General features: G+C 42.4%; 1 protein-coding gene across 2 annotated transcripts in view; it reads left to right on the forward strand.

Annotated features, from left to right (window-relative positions):
• Positions 1-23,467, forward strand: part of LOC103368240 (E3 ubiquitin-protein ligase SMURF2) — a 60,398-nt gene that overhangs the window by 31,293 nt on the left and 5,638 nt on the right. The window contains exons 4-12 of one of the 2 annotated variants that reach the window (XM_008296546.1): positions 302-435; positions 4,105-4,170; positions 4,559-4,643; positions 4,944-5,027; positions 7,277-7,488; positions 10,368-10,452; positions 11,455-11,613; positions 12,455-12,511; positions 19,987-20,200. In XM_008296546.1, coding sequence (XP_008294768.1) covers positions 302-435; positions 4,105-4,170; positions 4,559-4,643; positions 4,944-5,027; positions 7,277-7,488; positions 10,368-10,452; positions 11,455-11,613; positions 12,455-12,511; positions 19,987-20,200 — 1,096 coding nt within the window. The remainder of the gene's footprint in view (positions 1-301; positions 436-4,104; positions 4,171-4,558; positions 4,644-4,943; positions 5,028-7,276; positions 7,489-10,367; positions 10,453-11,454; positions 11,614-12,454; positions 12,512-19,986; positions 20,201-23,467) is intronic. The other variant, XM_008296547.1, reaches the window with a different exon arrangement.

The following is a 23,467-nucleotide window of genomic DNA, read 5'->3' on the forward strand; positions in this document are numbered from 1 at the left end:
TTTAATTCTTTAGTATATGCATATAGTAGCCTTCACCCTAAGTCAGCTGGGATAGGCTCCAGCCCCCCGTGACCCTAGTGAGGACTAAGCGGTGTATAGATAATGGATGGATGGATGTATATGTGTATTTTTCCCCAACACCACATTGTGCCTTTTACAATCTGATGACTTAATTTGCTGCCTTGTGGAGCCCTTTCTAACTTGTGTTTTAGAAAGAAAGTTGTTGTAAAGGATTAAAAACTACTCTTTCTGTCCTTTGATCTGTTTTCTTTAACTCTCTCTCTCCCTCTTCCCGTTTCAGATACATTGGGAAGTCAGATTCCATTACTATCAGCGTATGGAACCACAAGAAGATCCACAAAAAGCAGGGCGCAGGGTTCCTCGGCTGTGTCCGCCTCCTGTCCAACGCCATCAACAGACTCAAAGACACAGGCTGTAAGTACCTGTTTTTGTGCGTATTTGTCTCTGAGCATTCACTGAAAACAGGTCAGTGGGTGTCTGGTCTCTTCGTGCTCTTTGTGTCAGCGTACAGTGTCCTTTACCCTGAAGTGCCAGTCCGACTTTACAGTGAAGGGTGATGAGGAGGCTTCATGGAAAATACAGATTGAATAAATGTGAGCAAGAGAGAGTGAGCCATGTTAACCTGTCTTCACACATCCTGCCCTCAGCTCCCCACACGTACACAAATGTGTGGACCAGACAAAGCGTCTCCAACAAGAGAGACAAACATCACATCCATGACGTGGGGTGACTGTCTTTTCTGTTTCTGTTTCGTTTTATGTGGTTGCTGCAGTTTGCTAGCTAGCGACCCTGAGCTGTGTTCCAGCTCGCAACCTGCAGCTACTTCTTTGTCGCCCATTCTTTGCCATAAGATTTATGTCTACAATAGACGGGCAGCTCCTTTAGGCGACACATATGAGAAATATTGCCTGCTGTTCACTTCTGGCATCTGGGAATAAATTAACGCTCACAATTCATTTTAAAGATGCTGTTTAAAATGTGAAAATTCTCGGTTGTCCAGAAAGTGATCTCAAGCAGTTGAAACGTGACAGACGCCTATATTGTATTTTTGCTCAGATGCACACTTTCTCAAATGAATACTTTCCCATCTACATGGTTTTAGACTGTTGTCCCCTTTCATTTCCAACATGCTTGTTAGCGCTGCTTGCCTTTCTGGCAGTACCAGTCAGTAGATGCTGACACATATACACTTAACTGAAGTCCATACTGTCAAATTAACATTCCTTCCACTCATTCTCCTCTTTTCCTTCAATCCATCTCCCTGACCTATCTTAAACACAGACTGTCAGACATGTACCAGACATTTTTCCCCTTTTTTATGTATCCTGCCTTTTTCTTATTTCCATTAATTCATTCTACACAGTCATGCCCGTCAACACACTTGAGGAGTTGTCTCTATGAGAATAATTGTCATTTTTTTGGAGATGTTTTTAAAAAGCAATCTAACTGCATTGTTAGATCCATGAATGCAGTCTGTTGTAATTTGGTTGGCCCAGATGTAACAGCCGCTTAGGCCAGCTTCAAGCTGTCAAGCTGAATACTTCACATACGCGTTCGGAATAGTTTTCCAGCACATTTTATATTTGCTCCTAAATGGCATCTTTGCCTCATAAAGTTCACCTCCTAATCCACCATAAACCACAACAGCGTCATTGTTGCCACAGAAGGGACCCTGATGACCATGGAAGCCTGCTGCCATACTTTTACCTCACTGAGTGACAGGGGACTTGCCCTTAGATTTATCCACAGCCTCCAGAAACAGACAGTATAGGCTCCAGTTAGACTCCAGACCAGCCACTTACTGTACAGCCAGCATGGTAGAAATTATACTTTATCGCAGCCACGACGGGAAGTGGACAGAGAGACATGATCTATGACAAGACACCAGTCCTCACATTATTTCTTTGTCCAGTTTGCGGTCTAACCGAGCGCACACACACACACACACACAGGCACAAACATAAAAACAACCCAAATACACAAAAAAGTGCTTTACTGGAATTGCCTTGATTCCTAGAAGTCATATTCATACACATAGCACACTTTGTCCACTGTACACTCACACAAAACAGTTTCTCCTTCTCTCTACACACACACACACACACATACACTCTTGCACAGTTTTGCAAAAGGGGATCAGCACGGTTGTCTGGTTTACTAGAAGTCTGTCTGGCTCTGCGCTGAGCTCCATTTCCTGCCGTAGCATCACAGACACAAACCTCTAAGTCATCTGCCTCACTTCTGTACCCGCAAACTCACGAACACACACCACCAGCTTTTCAAAATGACTTGACTTACTACACATGTTAGTCTGCCTCACTTTGAACCCTGCTGTTTCTTTGAGTTTAGGGGTTGCAGTGTTGATGTAATGACTAACTATATTTACTGATTGCGGTGCTGTCGATACTACAGCTTGTACGTATGCATGCAAAGATGTACAAACATACGGAAACAGGTGTGCGTGAACGACCTTTAAACACGCTTACAACATGCCGTCTTGCGTGCACACATTCATGCAGTTTAGTCTGTTGCAGCACACTTTTTTTTTTTTTTTTAATAGCTCTGAGGAATTGAATGGTGCGGTGAGGGCATGTGGTTAAAGGTCTGTAAGTGTTCTGTCTCTTCGTTTCCCTCCTCTCTTATTTAAGAGAAAAATCTGCTTACTATTCTGGCCATGTAAGGCTTAGACCATCCCTGTTTAGTCTAGACACGTATCCGGAACAGATGCACTTGTGCACACACACAAACACGAACACACTTACTGAAACAAGCTATAGGATTGTTCAGTCTTTGCATATACATAAACACACTATTTCACGTGCGTACACAATCGTACAGGCGAACCGAAAGACATGACAAATTCAGTCAGGCTTCGGTTTGAGTGTTGATGTGTGGAAGGCTGAGGTATCTTTTTCACTCACTCTCCCTCTGCTGCATATTTCCCTTTCTCCCCCTTTTCACCCTATTCTGCACTCACACTCTGTCTCATAACTGATTATGTCTCTCACTCTGCAGTCACACACACTTTGTATTAGTAATGGAAATGAATCGATATCGCTTCTGTGCCGGTCAGTTGTACTAGACATGCACAAGTCTCAGTGTGGGGATTTAGTGTGTGTGTGTGAGAGAGAGTTTGCGGAGTCTATCTCTGTCTGGATCTTGTTCAGAGTCTTGGATTATGTTTCTGTGCTGCTTGTGTCTGGCAGTGCTGCTGTTTGCTGAGCAGACAGTGAGTTTTTACTTTCCCAAAACCAACGACGCTGGTAACAAATTTTCTGTCCAAATTTAATCACACTTGATGTCTCCAGGTTTAAATGTCATTTTCTTCACTTGGATGTCTTGCTGTGCAGAGTTAAACACTGAAAAGCGGTGTTCAGATTCATTGTCAGATAAGGCAAAGTCTCTTAGTGTTTAAAACATGAGTGCACAAGAAAGGTTTTTGACATCACAACTAGTTTGGAGACTGTGGATGTCCAATATGTAAACAAGTGTGACATGGACACTTGAAGACTTCTGTGTACGTACACAGAGAATTGGCTTTGCAATAAAGTAGGAGGCACCCTTTTTTTTTGGTAGTTAAACTTTTAAAATTAACAATATTTATGTTCAGGATTTTTGTGAAAACACAGAGGACGTTAATGTGGTGCTGACTGGCTCACTATGTCCTCCTGTTTGACTTGTGCAGAAGGTTCCTTTTAGTTATCGTACAGTATTTAGGACACAACATGACAAAATGTTAAACCTGGCTCAACGTTTGCCACATTTTTGCAAGTCCACATTAGCGGTAAATGCCTCATTACGTGAACAGGATAATTCTACTGTTTAGCTGCTGATCGTCTCAACAGAAGAGGAGGTCATTGTTCCGCTAGCTTTCCGGGATTGCAGCATTATTTAATAAACCTTCAGATGCACCAATCAGTCACTCTAGGTGCCCTTGCTGCATATTGTTTGATCTTCTCACCTTTACCTGAAGCACCACCACTACCAACACTGTCTCTTTCTGATCGCTTTTGTTTGTTAAGTCAGTGTACATTTTTAAACAGTAACAGAGGCTCAATCAGTGGTTATGGGTTTTGTTTACAGATCAGAGACTGGATCTGAATAAACTGGGACCCAATGACAACGATACTGTGAGAGGACAGATAGTAGGTAAGAAACGCGATTTTCATTCTACTGTATGTCTGGACAGTAAAAACAAGTCACACTATGAATATGTGTGTATCCTTATGTATTTCCATAAAGTGGCAGTATTTTACTTATGGCATGAAAGGATAACCACTGGCCATTGCCGCCTACACCTCTTTGAACTGTGTTACGAACAAGTCAGATCATCAGCTCTGTTTTTTTATGCTCAGACACACAGCGTTTGTCTTGAACTGTAAATTAAGAATATAAACAAAAGTTGAAATATAAAGGATTAAACATTAGAGATTACTAGAGATACTACACAAGGTTTTAGTTATCTAAGTGACAAGTAAAGTGATGTATTGGTAAAATGTCACTGACTTACCATCTTCCTTGTCTTTCTTAACTGTAGTAAGTCTTCAGTCCAGAGATCGCATCGGGACCGGAGGACCAGTGGTGGACTGCAGTCGCCTCTTTGACAATGATTTACCTGACGGGTCAGTATTATGACAGGTTTTTATTAGCCATTAGTTCACTGGAAATCTGTCATTTTCCTTGAGTTATTTTGATGGAACTCACAAATTATATCAGTGAAGGCGCAACTAGTAATTTGTATTGTATGTGGAGTTGTGTTTTGGGGCATGGGGTTAGTAGCTTCTCTGTGACTTTTTATGTACTTAAAGAAATGAGGTACATCTTTAAACATAAGTGCACTGACTAAGTGTGGCTTGTAAGTACAGAATACAATATTTGATGCATTTTTCTTGCCATTTTATCTTAATATCTGCATGAAACAGGTGGGAAGAAAGGAGGACAGCATCTGGAAGGATACAGTACCTGAACCACATCACGCGCACCACGCAATGGGAGAGACCCACCAGGTACATCTGTGCACATCTTCAACTTCATACACAACATTACCAAAAAATAGTGATGGAAAAATGAGAGCACCCTTAACACTGTGATCTGCCGAACCTGCCTACGGCTTTAAAAGCAGTGTTACCAATATTACATTATTCATCAGCGCAAGAAACTGTAAAAAAACATCAGCGGATTTTCAACTTTCCAACAGTGCTTGAAGTAATCATGCAAGACTTTTGATTTCATCAGGAAAAACAACCAAATCTAAGCGTAAAACCGAATGTTTCATTTGCAGTGACCACAGTATGCAAAAAATAAAAAATAAATTACTGATTCAGCTGCAACCAGCAACATCACAAAGGTTCAGGAGCTTTTTTATCAGAACAGGCTCTGTTTTCACAGAGCAGATAGGAGACAAGGATAGGAACAAATTAAAAATGTAAATATATGTACTATACAGAATCATCATCTTTTTTTGTAGTACTACTTACAAATGTAGGCACTTGGATAATTTTGTACACAAGTTTTTTCAATTTCTATAAAATAAACAAAGAATTATTATTATTATTTTTTGTAATTTATTGCAACATAACTGTGTCATAGTGCGCAGAAGACATTTTTGAGTCTTCTCTGCTTCTGGCCATGATTGTGCTGTTTCCATGGAGGTGCAGGACTTTATATAACAGTGAAAAATGAGCCCACAATAAGTAAAAATATGACAGGAGCTTAAAAACGCCCAGAAACTGCTTGGGGTTCAGAAGGTTATTATTCTAACTATGTACATCAGTCATACTGATGTAATGTTGGACAAACTTGACAAAAAAGCAGGTGGGCGATCTGTGTAAGTAGTTGTAATTCTTCCCACTTCCCTTTTTCAGAGAAAAAACTTCACTCACAACACAACAATAACAGTCTCTTGGTAATGAGTGAATTGCTGTCAGTTTCCTTAGTTCCCCGTCCCACCCCGATACGCACACACACACACACACACACACACACAGCGAAATAAACTAGCCAGCCAGTCGGGCAGCCAGGCCTCACTTGGCCCCTGTTGCTGCAAGAACAACTGTCGCCTTCCTACTTGGCCCATATCAGTGGAGCCATTAGTGAAATAAGCAAACAACCCCCTCCACCGCCTCACCTACTCTTACTACAAATCTCTAGCTGCCCCTGGGCAGCATAGCGGAACGAGGTTGGACAGACAGGAAATGCTGAGGGAAAAGGTCAAGTGGTACGGCATTGAGGGAGGTGGAAATGAGGAAGTTGTGGAGGAAGATGAGCTGGTAGGGCCTGTGTAGGAGGAAGGAATGGAGCGTAATCTGTTCCATGAGCTTGTTGTGAGAAGACGCATAATGCAAGAGGCGCAGAAGGGGAAGGAGACTGGGAAGAGTGGTAGAACAAGAAGACAGGACAAGGGAAAGTGGAGCCAAAGGTGGGGGAAAAAAATAAGCATGGAGAAAGAGGAAATGAGAGGGAGGGGGAGTGTGTGGAGGGGTTGTGGGTTGAGGGTCCAAGGCTTTAGATAGCCGAGGCGTCAGTAACTCTGGACAGCCAGACAGTGGTCAGACAAGCTACGCACACATACAATAAGTGTCAGTAAGGCAGCCTGTCTGTGTTTGTGTCTGCTTATCAGGTACCCGTCTGTAAGTACAATAACAACACACTAGCTATAGTCTAATGAGGGATTTCTGTTCTTTTTTACACAACCTATAATCCTTGATATCACTTTGGCGTCACCATTATCATAAAATACATTTATTTTCTTGAAGGGCTTCTAACACAAGCTGTCTTGTAATAATTACACAACTCTTTTAAGTGTGTCTAGACATCATAAAAAGAGATTAACTTGCGACACCTAAGACTTAATCCAAAAAGCACCTAAAACACAGTGCGATTCTTCTTTGCACACTTCACCACCAGTTTCCTGCTAGCAGAGGTAAACATTGCGCACAATTGCAAACATTCACCGAAACTGAAAGCCACCCACTTATCACTACCTCATTTAACACTCATTCCTGAGAACTACACAGGTAATTATTAGGAATGAAAACAAACACTTTGTTGTTGTTCTTGTCAGTTTATTCAACCAGTCTACAGTGAGAAAGAGACAAATATTTGTTCAGATACAAATTGATCTGTTGTCAAATGTTTTATCCGTGTAGTATATGTAGAAAATATATTTAAAAAAAATAGAATGAAGCTTAAAATTACACTGGGCAGGCCGCAACCAACATGCACTTGAACACAGACGCTCTCTGCTCTCCTTCAGACCAGCATCAGAGTACTCCAGCCCATCAGGGCGTCCGCTGAGCTGCGTGGTGGACGAGAACACACCAGTGATGACGCCCGTTAACGGTGCCGAAGCCAGCGGCCCTCTGGGCGAACACCGGATCCAGGAGAGACGGGTTCGATCGCAGAGGCATCGTAACTACATGAGTCGAACACACCTGCATACGCCGCCTGACCTGCCTGAGGGATATGGTGAGACACGGACCAATGACAGACAAACACAGACAAACACAGACAAACACAGACACACACACACACACACACACACACACACACACACACACTGTCTTAACTGGAGTGACGTCACAGAGTCATTTACTCTATTACGGTTTTGCATCTACTTTCCAGTTTATGAGCACTGAGGATAAGCAGTTGAACAATTATCGTCCTGGCTGATTAGACCTGATATTTGACTTTTTTCCCAGTAATATCAATTACCCATAAAATGAAGTAATTGCACTACTTTGGCTCTTATGCAGCTGCCTTTCTCTCTCTTTAGTCACTCTGTGGTCTAAAGCAATGTCCCTAAAGCAATGTCCCGCCCAATGTCTGAAAGCTGGTGTTTACAGACGGGGACAGAGGAGCATATTTGCAGAGACGACCAGCTCTGATGAATTAGCGGAGCTGTCTCAAAGGTTGTAAAAGTAAAGTAAAAGATACTGCTGAAGTTGTAATAAACACCATAATCTTACACAAACATGCCCAGTTTCACCATTACACTGAAAATGCTTGAATAACGTACTTCTTGGTGTCAGTACAAGCAGAACATATTTTGCAGACGGTGTTAAGCTACAGCTATCACTAAGAGGTTTGCTGTGCCTCTTAACCTGCAGCTAGTGCTATCTAGAGTACCATAACATCTTTATAAAATAAACTTTACTTTAGTAATCTGTTTGAGCTGACGGAAACAGAGACTCAACCTGCAAAAACTAAACAAGAAGTACAGCCATCGCCACAGATCAGGAAATTGGATTCTTTCACAGTGGCTAAAGCTATGCTAGCAGCTAGTGGCTAAGTTAGGAAACAGCCACCGATTACACCAAAACAGTAACAAGCAATGCTTTAAGATATGGGCTTACTGGGCAACCGTAGTGATAGAATAATGAAAGATGAACAAACCAGAGGAAATGGCAGATGTAACTGCAGAACATAAACTGTTAAATCTCAATCAATGAACGTCCTTAAATGTCACGTGACCTTCTGACACCATCACTCCTATTTCATTTAATGTATAACATTTCCAGATATCAATTATCGGTCTTTCTTGGTTACCAAAACTCTGAAATGGTACAGACACTGGAAAAAAACCACACTGAGGAAATCCTGGTTAAAAAGCAGTGTCTCGGACATCACATTACATTGTCGGTGTGATTATGCTTCATAACGAGGGTTATCAGATCCCATAATAGCTGACCTGGGAGCTGTGTTTTTGGAACATTTTGGGAGTGTGTTGTCTGGCTAACAGTCAGCCGAAGTCTTATTGCATTGTATAGTCTCCGGCTTAACCTCATAAAATACGAGATGAAAAACATGTTGCGTCGCTCCTTGGGTTTAATCCTGTTTGTAGCTGGGATAAAATGATTCTTTTCGAAGGTGAGAATAGCGTTCAGATGTCTTTGTGTCCTCTCTTTTTGTTCTCTCTTCCTGTCCTTTGGCTCATTCACACTTTCTCTACGACACCCTCCCCCCTTCCCACAGCACCACATCATGACAACTGCAGTCATCACTCGGTGTGTGTTAATATTCTGCCTCTCATCTCGTTTCCTCTCCGCTCCTCTCAGCACGTCCAGTGTTGGAATGTTTTGGCTTTGCGGACTAATATTCCCACAACAAAGAGAAGGAGGGAATGCTTTTCATAGCTCAGTGAGAAGGCACCATAGGTTATTTGCTATTTTTCGACGTCTGTAATTCTAAAGCTGGCTTTACTCGCAGCTCGCAAACATCGAGGAAAATAATGGAGAAGCTCCACAAGTATGTTTTCCGACATTGGAACATTTTTTTTTTTTTCTTTCGAAAACAGTGTACTTCTTAGAGTCAGCCACAGTGCACCCCACAATACCCACAGAGTCTGTAAAATAAATTATTATTTTAAGTGTGGTGCTGTATGCCAGCGATTCAGAATGGCACTGTTGGACCTGTGCCTCCTTTTGAAAGGTCCTGCTGTGTCCACCGAGGCTGGCTGAGGTCGGACAAAGTGAGTCACTGATGCCCAACAGCTCAAGAGCTTTCTTCCTCAGCTGAACCCTCTGAACCAGTGGCTGGGTGTGGTGAGAGAGTGTGAGAGAGAATGAGAGGCAGAGAGGGAATGTGTGAGGGGGGAAAAAAAAAGAGAGCGAGGGTCGGAAATGGGTTATGCCAGTAGGAAGTTGGGGTGGGGAGGGGGTAGTGATGGATTAGCTGGTGAATATGCACACATGAATGCTGCAGCACACACACACTTTGTGCCAACGTTCACACAGTCGCTCTCCATTCATCAATAAGCTCAATGGAGCCAGACATCCAACAAGCTAATGACAGATTACAAATGAGTGTCATTCCCCTCAAATTTCTCCTCTGTGTCCTCGGTTCCCCCATTTGTTTACAATGTATTTATTACAAGGTTTGGCATAAGTGACGGCATTTTTACTTTCCATTTCCTTTGTTTTTGATTAATAGCAGCGGGTTACTCTCAGAACACACACTAACCTTTAAAGTAAAAACGAGGCCGCTAGGATGCACCAAGGAACTCTTTGCAAGGAAAAACCACTCATGGAAGTCCTTGATAAATTTCCCTCACATTTTATTTTCCCCATCCTCTTGGGAGAGGCCTACTGGAGACTGGAGAGGAACTAATTGATTACATTGGCACACAGCTTAAGAAACTCTTAGGTCAACAGTGTCCCAGCAGTTTGCCTGTCACATAAATTATAAACAGACTTCCCCTTCTCCAAAATACACAAACTCGCTATCCATGCTTGTACCCATCTGGACTAGACTACAAAACAACGCTCCCAGCAACAGTTCCAAGCTTGCTTCACTGCTGTTTTTTGCCTTTTTGACACTAATTCACGTCAAATTTCTCTCTGTTTCAGAACAAAGAACAACCCAGCAGGGCCAGGTCTACTTCCTGCATACACAGACTGGAGTCAGCACCTGGCATGACCCCCGAGTGCCCAGGTAACTCGTTTGTGTTCATGAATTTCATCTTCACTGTGCAGATTTGTATTTTATTGTCCTCGAATTACCAACACATTGAATTAAACGCATGATAAACACAGCAGAGTGACGACTGCCTGTGTTGTTTTGCTCCACATGTAAAACCTGACATACATTTGCAAAACTGACAAGACCAAACTGGATTTCACTGGATTGAATCAGACCTAATTTCTCACTTCATTTCCGTTTTTGTGTTCAAAAACAGTTTTATTAATCAAATTTCAGGCTCAAGTCAGGGTCAGCCAGACTTATGACCCCTGGGTATGATGTGGAGCTGGAACAACATTTTTGGATAGATCCCGAGCTGAACACACCAGAAGCCAGTGGTTCTGCATTCAATCATCCTGTTTCACCAACTCTCAATAGTTCTGTACTTAATCCACCAAAGATTACAGGCAGCACTATTGCGTTACACTTTTGGCCGTGCCTTCGTGTAGCTTCTGCACAGTGTTGAAGCGCATGAGTGCAGCAGTCCAAGTCACAGCAGCAACTCCTGGGTTTGGTCATTTTGGACGGAGCTGCTAAAGCGACCCAGTATGTGTGATGAGCACAACAAGGCATGTGCTTCATCCCTTGGTGATGTGTCCTCACTTCACACGAGGAAAATAAAAAGACCTCCTCGGGCTACAGTGTTGTCCCAGATCAGAACTTAGAATAGGAATGTCAGCGTGCAGGACAGAAAAAGAATCAAGAAATAAGAGCAACGACTTTGTCAAAAGGTTTAATCGCAGTGTTAATGTTACTAATACTTCTGGGTCTGCTGAAGACTCTGGTCTAAATTATCCTTTATTAAGTAATTAGGTAAATATTAAGTAATAAATGAGCCATTTTCTCAATCAGTGGAGCCCAATTATACATTAGAGCTGTTTTAAATGCATTATTAATGTATTTACAGATTCATTTAGAACCTAATTTGATTTGTTCCATCACTGTTGCTAACGGTTTCTAATCTTTATTGTTCAGGGATTTAAGCAATGTAAACTGTGAGGAGCTGGGCCCGCTGCCACCCGGCTGGGAGATCAGGAACACTGCCACCGGCCGTGTCTACTTTGTGGACCACAACAATCGAACAACACAGTTCACAGACCCACGACTGTCTGCTAACCTGCATCTAGTGCTCAAGTGAGTATATCAGTCAGATTTCAAGGCCCCCAGGACAGAACTTTTGAAAGATGGCCAGAGTTTAGGCATGTGTTAGCAAAGACACACAGCTTTTTGGGGCTTTTATGGTACAATTCCAATATTTACAGCTGTTCTACTCTCCAATTACAATAGTCCATGATTTACAGACTGGGTTAAGACGTAGTAAATCCATGTGAAAAATCTTTATTATCTCCAGTGACTGCTGGCCATATATTGATTATTATACAGCTGAGTTTGGTTTGGATTCAGAATCGTCTTCTGTCCTCTTTGTATTTGCAGCAAAAGACTTAACTAAATGTTTTAAAAGTGGTTTGACACTTTGTCCTGGAATTAGACTTGACTCCTAAGCTAGAGGAAAGAGGATGTCTGTTTTGGAGTCTCTGATACAACCCACAGTCAAAAATCCACCAGCTATGACTATGTTTGCTGCAAGATGACTACTGATGTCTCCCTTGCCTTCATTAGTCTCACCTTATATTTTTGTTTTCTTCCTCTGTATCACTTCCCCTGTCCCCTGTTTGTCTCGTGTTTCTGACGTCTTGTTCATCTTTCTCTTTGTGTCATCCTTATTGCTGCTTACTTCCTCTACTGTTGTTTTTTCTTTTTTAATTTTCTTGTTTCATCTCCCTTTATTCTGTTCCTGTGTCCTTTTACTCCTCTGTATCACTTTTTGTCCTATCTGTCCTCTTTCTCTGTTCCTTTTTAATCCCATCCCCTGTTGTCTTCTCTGTCATTCACCTTCTCTTATGCCCCTTTCTGTCGCTGTCCCCTTCTGTCTTCTCCCCTCCTCTCTCTCTCTCTCTCCTCCTGTTTTCTCCAGCAGCCCAAGTCCAAATGGTTCCCGTGTGGCCATGGAAAGCCAAAACACTAACCTCAGGTAACCCACGTACACACACACACACACACACACACAGACAAAGATATGTGTGCGCTCACATAATTGCGTGCAGATAGTAAACTGTATGCCTGTGCATGCTTGCACATGGTCTGCATATGAGCAATGTAATCAGAGATTGATGGATGTTTTCATACTTACTCCAGCAGTCTGTATAAAGCAGTTTCAGCACCTAGCTACACAACATAAACACAGACATACACACGTACAATGTCATGAGAGAAACTGTTGCCTGTCATACTTTTCCAAAGGGGAATGTCTGCGTGTGTCACTGTAAATATATGCACTTTATGTTTTTTTTTAACGGTTAACTTTTATGTGGATGTCATTCAAGTTCAACACACACCCTCCTGGCAGGATGTCTCTACCACATATTGTCAGTCCATCGTTCAGTATGTTAGCGCTGCGTTTCGGCAACCGGCCTGAAGACCAGCTCATAGGCAGCTGACCCCGGTGAAGCCGACCCCACGTTGGGAAATGCTCAACAGCACAGCAGCTGCTCGCTCACCACAAGTTCTCTTATTCTCAGGCATGGGCCGGATATGTGAATAATTTCAGCGAAAATTACAACTAGTAAAATTGTCAGTGATATTTATGCTGGCGGAACCTTTGAGGTAAAGGAGCATCATAAACCAGATTTTAGGAAGTATTCTGGCCATCAGGGAGGTCCATGTATGTTTCCCCTGCTAGTGTGTGAGGCAGGAGTTATTAGAACAAGAGGAACACTGAGAGGTCTGGAGATTTTTCCGTCTTTGCTCTTTTGGTACAAAATCTTAGTCGAAACCTCCTGCAATAACAGCGGCTGGCACGACAGACATGTTTGGGAAATCAACATCTGGTCATTTGGTCAAATAGTATCCATATGTGTCAGAACAGCCTCTGGTTGTGAGTTGAAGCTCAGCTACAGTCACCATCATTAACTGCTTGTCTGACTCCTTATTAGGAGACATTTGACGGAGTCCAGATGAAGTTTTTAGAACTTTGATAAGGTCGAAGTTAAAAAGCTCTAGTTTGTAATGCAGCTTTTTGTCATGCACGCATGTTAATGAAGATAAAATGAAAGCATCTTCTATTTACAGTTTACGTAACAGCATAAGGTGAGAATAGTTATCACGGGATGTCTGTATATTAACCTCATGTACATTAAATTCACCTTATTTGGCCTTTTTTTTTTGGTAAATATGATCACAGCAAATGTTGCTAAATTTAAAGCGCAATGTTGAACTTCAAGCAGATCCCATTTATGAGGGATTTCAGACTTATGTGATGGTCTATTGGTATGTCACATAAATGAGCTCAAGAAACGACTTTTTTAATTCTGTTATTTTCTGAGGTTTAAAGTATACAACAGCCCAGCTGTGAACGTGAAGTATTTCCAAGTCAAATAGTATCTGCTGACTTAAGTTTGACCGGTGTCCTTGTTTTTAAACAGCCATAAGCAAAAACTGGCACCGCTGCTTCTGCCTAAATACTAACTCAGTGTAACAGTGAAAATAAGTCACAGTGGCAAGAAAAGTAACTTCAGTTCATTGCAAAAACAGTGTTTTGTGACAGTAATTTGTTTACATTTTTTCTCTGAGTGGAAGGGCACAGTGTAGAATTTCTTCAGTTTTAGCCACTTCTCGGCTTTGGCTCTGAAATGCTACATTTTTTTGGTCATGCCTAAATGGTTTTAACAACACAGACATAATGCTGGATTGTTTACTGAGTGAGAGGCCCGACTCACAGCATGTGCTGTATGTTAAAAACAGAAGTACAGAGGCTACAGAGGCAGACACATGGATGACACAACAATCCGTTTACACCTATTGCACATGTACATACATCATGTGGAGAAATCCGAACTTTTGATAATTTCTTGGAAGTGTCAGCGTTGTTATCCTCAGGTCTGCTAAGGCCTCTGGGATACAAACCAGTGCAGCCTCCACCCTGCGGTCATTTCCACTGTCCTCTGCTGTGCTCCAAAAACTGTTAAAGTTATCAGCTTCTCTGCTGGCTCAGTGTCAGGAGCTGTGTCTTTCATTACCACCAGGATTTAAGAATATTTCACCCCACAACTGCACAGGTACACGACACACACACACATTCACTTTCTCTTTTCAGCAGGGTTGCACAGACCCTGATATAATGCAGCAGTGCATTCACTCGTCTTCATTTAGGGAGATTGAAGGCGATGATTGTAGAGTGTTTAGATTTCAGGAACATCTGTGTGCATGGTACCTTGTGCTGGTGCATGGAGTTTGAACAAAAATACTTTGCTACTTTGTTTTTCTTTAGATATGTACAGAGTTGCATGGAGATTGTTTTGATTTCTTTCAGTGGAAGGAATGTATGCATACTGCAGAGAGGGGGAGTGGAAGGAGAACGTTCTTGTTCGCAATATAGGAGAAGTTTTGCCTCTGTGTCCATAATTTCACTACTTTTGGAGTGCATCTCTCTCTCTTTAATGTTCTTGTGCTTTTGTTTTTTGGCAGAAAGATGCAAAAGTATAATCAGAGTAAAATATGCCAGTTGTCAAAAGTGAAAACAAAAATGATCACTCAGACACATTGAGCAGCTGCACAAGAGAGAGAGACTTGCTTTCATTAAATCAGGAAAGAAACATGTTGACTTACTTAAAAAGACGGTGAATTTAATGATTCCCTCGCTTCTATTAAAGTCCTGATGTCCACTTATCTGTGCGCAAGTAAGGCCAATGTTGCAAGAAGGGTTTGATGGGGCCGTGTGATGGAAATGTTGTGTTCTCCTCAAGTCTGCAGGAATTTGTGGGGATGTATGTATGCATGCACACTACTGCCAAGTGTGCGCACTATGGCCCTTGTAGCATAGTCTCCACGTGGACACACATTTTGGTCTGCACAGGGATAAGCTACAAGGATAGTAGTGCCAATGTTTGGCAGTATTGTACATTCATGATATATGTCACTTCGACCTGCTGCAATGTTAGAATGTTGGAACCAAGACATCTCAGTGGACTCCAAGCAGATTAGAAACCAGTGTAATCGTATGTCTCCACAGGGACGTTTTTGGACGCAAGGTCATGACGTTTACCGGCACTGGGCGCTCGATGAGCATACGACTAGCCAGAGGAACAATACATGACTGACAAGTGGGCTGTCTGCTAATGGATGTCTAACTACATCAACATTGCAGCTTGTTAGGAAGACGTCTGTTACATTACAAAAACAGTGCACTAAGAAGTACTTCTGCAAATATGTGAAGCAAGAAAGGGGTCATAAAGTTGCTGAATCTGTCTTAATTTTAGATCAGCAGCAGTTATTTTCAAAGTTTTTCCGAGATTTCCAGACATGTCAAGTCACGACTGATGCTCCTGATTTGCATCAAATAGCCGAGTACACAACTTTATGCAAATGTGAAGCGTCTCAAAATACATTCCAATGCTACGAACCCTAAGCCTAACAACTGCCCATCCATGGTATCTGTTGCTGTGTGAGTTCGCAAGGGAGTACAATCAAGGTCATAATCACCAAATCCTCTTTAAATCATAAACTCTGTTGTTTCTCGGCCATCCCTGGAACGCTCTGTTGCACAAAGTCTTTCATCTCAGGTTCAGGCTGCATTCCATCTTTGTTTTTGAAAGCAGCATTGTGGACAGCTAGTTAATTTTAGCCATTGTTAACTGCTCTCTTGTTATTTTTAAAATAAAATTTCAGTCTTGTTTTTGCTGTCTGCATAGCACTGAGATTGCTCTGGTCAAGGTCACCAATGACTTACTGCTCTGCAGCAAAATGCAGACCGTCGCTCCATTTTAATTGTCCCTAACCTCAGCTTGGCCTTAAACAGCCGTCTAAAAAAAATATGTGATGTGGCTCTGGAGAAACTTTTTCTTGATTTTTCACTCCAGTGGCAAAAACTGTGCACCCATTTTAGAGCCTTGCAGGCAGCCGAAGCCCTTCGCATTTCTGCACCCTTTTTTTTTTGTTGTTGTTTAGTTTCTGCGTTTTCTACCTCCTCTGTAGTAACAGCTTGTGTTTTGTCTGCAAGATTAGATGCATGGAACAGATCCGGCGTTACAACATTGTGAGCCAACAGTTTACACATCAGTTGTTTGATCCCCCGGCACACATCTTGATTTAAATGTGACTCAGACAGCCCTGTTGCCGTTTAGCTCGACTGATGAAGGCCTTGAATTGTCAGACAGTCAGACACAGCTGCATTACTGTGGTCTGCCACACTGTCTCTCGCATACTTAGCTTCCTCCCGTGCACCGGCACACTGTGTATGTCTGAAAAAATTACATCAGTGTTTGCTGAAGGTATTTTTAGGTGGCGCTGGATTTAGGCTCGGTGGGCATCAGCAGGTATTTTCCCAGCCAAGTTGTAAATCTTCATGACATTTATATCAACAGTTGCATTGACGTTTCAAAAAGTGATGATTATATTTGGCACAATATATGTGTGTGGTATATTTAACCTGTAAAAGAGGAATATAAATGCCAATTGTTGGGTTAGCACGAAGAATTCCTCATATGCATCTACAATATGTGCAATATCTGACATTTTCTACTGTACTTTTTGAACCTGTTGCGTGACTTACTAGTACAGTAAATGGCAGCTGTATAAACAGTATATATAGCAGGGTAAATGTTTTGTCTGTATGTGATGTGTTAAAAGGCAGAATGTATAAGAGTGAAGAGAAGAGGACAGGCAGGATTAAAGCTTAAATACATACAAAAAAGAACTTAACAAATGACTTTGCTTTATTTTGAAGCACACTATATTGCACTTTATAGTCAGCACGAACTGCCTTTTTTGCTCTAATATGCTCTGCACAGTATAATCTCTGCCTGTTATAAGTAAGTAATGGAATCCACAAGAAATTCAAATGACACCAGACGTTTTTCACGAACAATTTTGCTAATCTGTTATTCTTAGAAGGTGTGTTCAAGTGCAACATATTTTAATCAGTAGGTCTCACCACCACAGTCTGTCTGCTGCTGGTTTTTCTGCAACTCATGTACTTTTGAAGGCAGAAATGTGCACATGTGGGAGCTTTACAGTCGGGAGGAATGTTAGAGGTCACATTTTCTCTGGCAAGACACACGGCAGTGGCATTTTTTGGCCGATCTCTGTTCTCTCCTGTATTTTAGGCAAGTGTAAAGAGCACGGCACCAGCCGATACTCAGCAGATTGACTCTCAAAGGGACCTTTGATTCTCTGGGGCTGGGTGGGGGGGCAGAGTGGGTGTGTTGGTGTGGCTTTAACACCACTACACTTAGTCAACACTCATTACACCCCACCTGTGCCAGCTGCTGTGTAAAAGAAGCAAATAGACTTTCTCGAACACGATCGTGCAGCTTTGCACTCTCGTACTCGCTCTCTCAGCGAGCACACACAACCGGCCTATCATGACTCTGCAGGTTCAGGTGCAGGTCATGCAGTTCTGGCAAATGCTCGCTCCTTAAATTCTCGACTTTTGCAGCCTCTTTTCCTCCCATTCCTCGTACCTTGGAATAACAATAATAAAATTCAGTGCCTCATAGATTGAATTTGAAAGTTTTTATTTCTCCCCAATCGTCATATTTCAGTCAAGTTGTCACAGCAGAAAGAGCCGTTGCTCTCCAGCTCAGGAAGGATTTTCAGCTTTTGCTGTGCTTGTGTTTTCTATATTTGGAATCCAGAGACGACGAACTATGTTGAAACGTATTTTTAATTACACTGTGCCCTCAGAAGAAAAAGTGCGCTGAAATTGCGCTTTATTATATGGTTCTTGAGTCTCCCAGCCAAAAGCAACTCATTCCATTTTGTTTTAAGGCATCTTTTCTTCCCCTCCTCTTTCCTAAAGTGGTTTTCAAGACTGCCCCGCTGCAGTCGTACCCTTTCTTTGACATGCTAGGAGCCCCAGCGCCTGCCAATAAAATAAATAGCAGCGGACTTGATTATACAGGGATAGACTGGCGAAACAGTGCACCCGTTTAGTTTGGAAAGCCCAAATAGATAGATAGCTCTTTTCTACCCACTGAACCAGAGAACCCAAGTGTACGGGTGTTGGAGTAAGTGGGTGGCTGTGTGCTGCTACCTTAGAAGGCCTCTCCTTCCTGTATATTCCAGTTCAGGCCTCTTGGTGTGCTGCCTTTGTTTGGCCAACAGCAGCCTTGACACTCGGCTCCCAGCAGAGGACAGTAGCTTCTTTTAAAGAAGTCCTCTGCTGGCTCAGCGTCTCCTCACAGGAAAATGAGGGCTGCTGTCCTGCTGAAGAAAGAGATGGATTATGTTTTTACGAGGCCCACCCAGGCATCTCACCACCGACACCACAGTGAGTGTTGGAGGAGGTCAGAGCTACAAGGCTCACCTTCACCCAGATTGTAAAAGATTGTATGTGATTCTTTGTATCTAATATAGAAGGCCTGAATGGTGAAATGGGATAAAGGTCAAGTTGTAAGTTAAATTCCTCAGGCCACTGTGTGACATGCGTGCTTCCCCGCTCTCACACCTTCCTTTCACCAAACCTTGTTGTGTGAAAACTACAAAACTTCAAAACAAGGCTGCCACACAAATCATGAACTCAGACAGAACATCATTTGTGGCACAGAGAGAAGGGCAGTCTGAGTGTCGCGTTGATAGAAACAAGACTACACGTATACACAAATGTTGTTTTTATCCCCACCTCAAATTACGAGGAAGGGTGGCAGCAGCTGAGGCCAGATGATGGAAGTTCCAGTTGTGGTTGGTGGTGGGCAGGGGTACCTACCGGGAGGCAACCTTGAGCTTCTTTAGCCTTCAGACAGGAAGTAACAACGGAGACGGACACACAGCTGGAGTAATGATTTAGAGGGAATTTGAAAACCAGTTGGTGAATTTCGACATGGAGGGGAGCAGAGCGAACACATGAACTTATCTGTCCAGTTTAGTTTGCCAGAGGCGCCAGCTACTCTTACACCACTCTCCTTTGTAAGTTTTCTTCCCCTCTCTCTTCCTCTCTGTGTGTTTGTGTCTGTCCCTCTGCTTACTCAGGGTTTATCTCCCTCTTTCTGTCTTTCCTGGTGGTGATATTTACCAAATGTCTGGTCAAAGGCCCAGCTTGTCCACAGGTCTGGATCAGATTTACTCAGGGCTTAGGGCTCTGTTTAGTGGTCTTTGCTTTGAGAGCAGCGAGGAGCTTGAGGGCCAAAGAGGGAATTTCTTGCAAAACTCCCCAGTTCAGTGGTGAGAGGATATATGAGTTGGAGGGATCGGGGAATTCCCTGCTCGACGTATCCCTCTTACATCTATCTTTGTATACGTCTGCTACGTCCAGAAACATTACAATATGCCCACGATCACACTAAAGTAATCAGCTCTGATATATCAAACTGAATTTACCCTGAAGAAAGACAAAACCTTTTGAAACTGCTGTCAACATGAGTGATGAAACTCTTCTCCTGTTTTTTTTTTTCCCCCACCTGCCCTCTTGTACCCTTTTCATCTCCCTCCATCTGTTCCACTTTATCCTTCCAGTCATCCACCTCAGTTGAAGGACCAGGGTGGTCCTGGGGTCCCTCAGCAAGCTCTCTCCCCGGCCCAGTTGCCCGAAGAGGCAGAGTGCCTGACGGTGCCCAAATACAAGAGGGATCTGGTGCAGAAGCTGAAGATTCTGCGACAGGAACTCTCTCAGCAACAACCCCAGGCCGGACACTGCCGCATCGAGGTCTGCCGCGAGGAGATCTTTGAGGTAAAAAAAAAAAAAAGACCCCTTCACACACAGTTGCCTGAGAACAACCAGCAAACACTGCCTTCCGTCAAATTCGCCGTTAAGGTTCATCGTTGTGGTCCTGAAACTTCCCTGAAATGTTTTCAGGAGTGTAAATATACATCTAAAAATAGTTGATACTAATAAACATGACACTCTAGGCAAGAGTTTTTGATGTGCTTTAAACCCTTAAAAGGAAACATCTGAGGGGCATCTGAACTCAGCTGCAAACACATGCATACGAATGAACGCTCGACAAGAGGGAAGTCGCCTCGGATTTGTATAATGTGCATAAAGCTCATCCTCCTGCATCCAAAGCATCACGGGCCGACATGCGTGAAAACAATAGCATAACTCTCGCAACCCCAGATCTTTGCATTTTACTGGAATTTTTTCACCTCATTTACGACGTGCACCAGAAATAGCCCGGGGGGGGGCAGCACAGAACCAGTACTCGGAGCCGCTTTATGATTTCCAGGGAAAAGCAGAACAGAGCGGCCTTCGAGACGCCGCAGAAAACTATTCCTCTGTTCCTTTTCTTCTCCTCCTCTCGTCTGTCTTTCCCTCGCTCTCTCCCGATCATTTGTTCTAGCAAGGCGAAGGCATTCTTTCTGGATGATTTCAGCAGCTAAGGAGATGGGGGTGGGTGAGGAGGGAGGGAGGGAGGAAAGGGGGGGGGGGGGTGAGGAAAGGAGCGAAGGCAGCAGTGGCAAGTATTTGTGGCCAGACATAACTTCATAACTACAAGCTGAGCAATGAAAAAATATGACTTCATCTCACTTTGACGTGACAGCTGTGGAAGGAGAACGTTAAGTGTGAAAACCTGCCCTGCAGATCCACTTGAAGTTTCCATGGAGGAACCAGCTGTGAAGTTTACCGCTGGCCTTTTGACACGCGCTCGCTCTCCGCGCCACGAGCTGATCTCGTATAAAAGCGCTGTCTGTGGGTCCCCTTACTCGTTTCAGTGCACAGATAATAATAATAACCCCTTTCATGCACGGACTGTCACACCTGTTGGGGCGACACATTCAACGAGTATAAAAGCAGTCGTCTGTGGAAGTTATTAGAGCATTTAGCAACAAATATGTACAAGAAAATCCAAAACAGGACTTGGCGATACAATAAAAGGAATAAAATACAGCAATTTGTTATAATGTTAACATTATGAATGCTTTTCTCGAGGCATTGCTGGTCAGCTGCACTTTATTTCATTATATACGTTTATTTCATGGTTTAAAATACAGTTTTTTTTAAATGTAGCTCATAGTGCACACTGACCTTCTTACGTGCTTCTACTTAGACTAAATAGGAGAGCCTTTTTTTTTTTGGTCTTACACATGTTACAATCGAAAGTGTGTAGTTAAAGTTATAAAAATAATTTTTGATTTCCTGATCAGTTTTAGCACTTCTCAGCGACATGAGGGCCCTCTTTTATGTTCTAATACAGTTAAATGCAAAAAAAAAAGGTTAAATATTTAAATTAGCCAATAGCAGAGGTGCGAAGTAATGAAGCACAGATACTTTGTTACTGTACTTAAGTAGATTTTGCAGGTATCTGTACTTTACTTGAGTATTAATTTTTCTGATGACTTTTTACTTGTCCTCCATTTGAACACTAATATCTACACTTTCTACTCCTTACATTCTCAAAACTGGCTCGTTACTTGTTTCAACCTCTGCGGATGACGACATGACGTATAAGACGTAACAACAAACGTCCTTATGTTTCCCAGCAGTGTGCAAGTTGTCACTGAAGCTCAACACACCGTTGCCTACCTCAGCTGCCTGCCAGAGGCTTTTTAGCACTGCAGGACTGATTTTCAGACCCAAAAGTGCACATCTTCGTTCAAAGAACTTGGAGAAGCAGCTTCTGCTGAGGCTCAATAAAAGATGTTGGTAGTCTTGAAGAGATGAGTGTTTCCATGTTGATTATAAGGTTTAATCTTTATTATGTTGCTGAAATGGAAAACTGTCCAGTGATGTTTTTTCTCTGTACCAGCGCTGTGCAGCTTCTTAAAGGATGAAAATAATCCTATTTTGTGTGCTTCGTACTTTTTTCGTTTTGCAGAGTTATCAAAAGAGGCATCGCGAATCATCGAAGCTAAAAACTCATTTTTGCTTTTTTACTTAAGTACATTTCTGAACCTGTACTTTTTTACTTTTACTTGAGAACAGGAGTTGAATCAGTACTTCTACTTTTACCAGAGTCTATTTTTACACAAGTATCTCTGCTTCTACTTAAGTAAAGAATGTGAGTACTTTTGCCATCTCTGGCCAACAGTACAAGTTTAGCTGTGATGCTAGCTATGTAAAAATTACAAAACAATATTTACTTCCAGGCCTAATGCCAGCCGTCCCAATCATGGGGCCATTGTTCCCCTCCCTGTGACGCTTGTTAGTAATCTGTTCAACACAAGCACTTTTGCTAACTAACAAGTCTGGAGTTGGAAGAGTAGATTTATTTCCTGCAGGCTGGCTGTGTGGTCGAGAAGACGTCATCTTAAGACTCCATAACTTTGGAGAATTCAAAATATGTGTTTTATAGCATCTTCCAGCTGACTCTGTGCAGCCTACATCTGTCGTGCTTTTGCAGTTGCAGCAGCGCCGTAGCCGTTGCAGGAGATTGTTTACTGGAGTGTGGCCTTCGAGTTTCTGAACTTCTCTTGCAGAACAGACATGACGCTTACGTAATGCAAAAAGGAAACACGCTAGGTTTTTATTTTTTTTATAAGTCATACTGAGGGGAGGGGATGATAATGTTCTCAAACTGAAAGACCACGTTCCTGATTACAGAGAGGAAAGTAGCTCCATGATTAATGCTGTTGTTTTCCCAGCAGTTTTCATTATTACTCAAAGCTTCATAATGTTCATAGTTATTATTACACCAATGGGTTTTTTGCCTCGTTGCAAAATGCCGATCCGTGATAGTAAAGAGGAAGTTCTAATCTATTTTTGCTAAATACATTATTTCATTCGTGTTGTAATGCTGAAATAAGCACAGCACTTCTCCAAACCCAGACAAAGTGACGCACAGCTGCACAGCATAGGCTCTTCTGGTTTATTTCTGCAGTCTGTGCGTCTGTCCCATAAATTATCTTTGGTTTTTAGATGACAACTTCACACACTTTAATACACGCACAAGTAAAGTTGCAAAGTTGCTCTTTTTCCATCCAACAAATGGTCAAGGTTCAAGACCTGGGGTAGTGAAGACAGTCTGGTTTCATTAACTCTACAATAACACATTTTCTT

The sequence above is a fragment of the Stegastes partitus genome, unplaced genomic scaffold (assembly GCF_000690725.1).
Source record: "Stegastes partitus isolate 25-593 unplaced genomic scaffold, Stegastes_partitus-1.0.2 Scaffold1134, whole genome shotgun sequence".
NCBI lineage: Eukaryota > Metazoa > Chordata > Actinopteri > Pomacentridae > Stegastes > Stegastes partitus.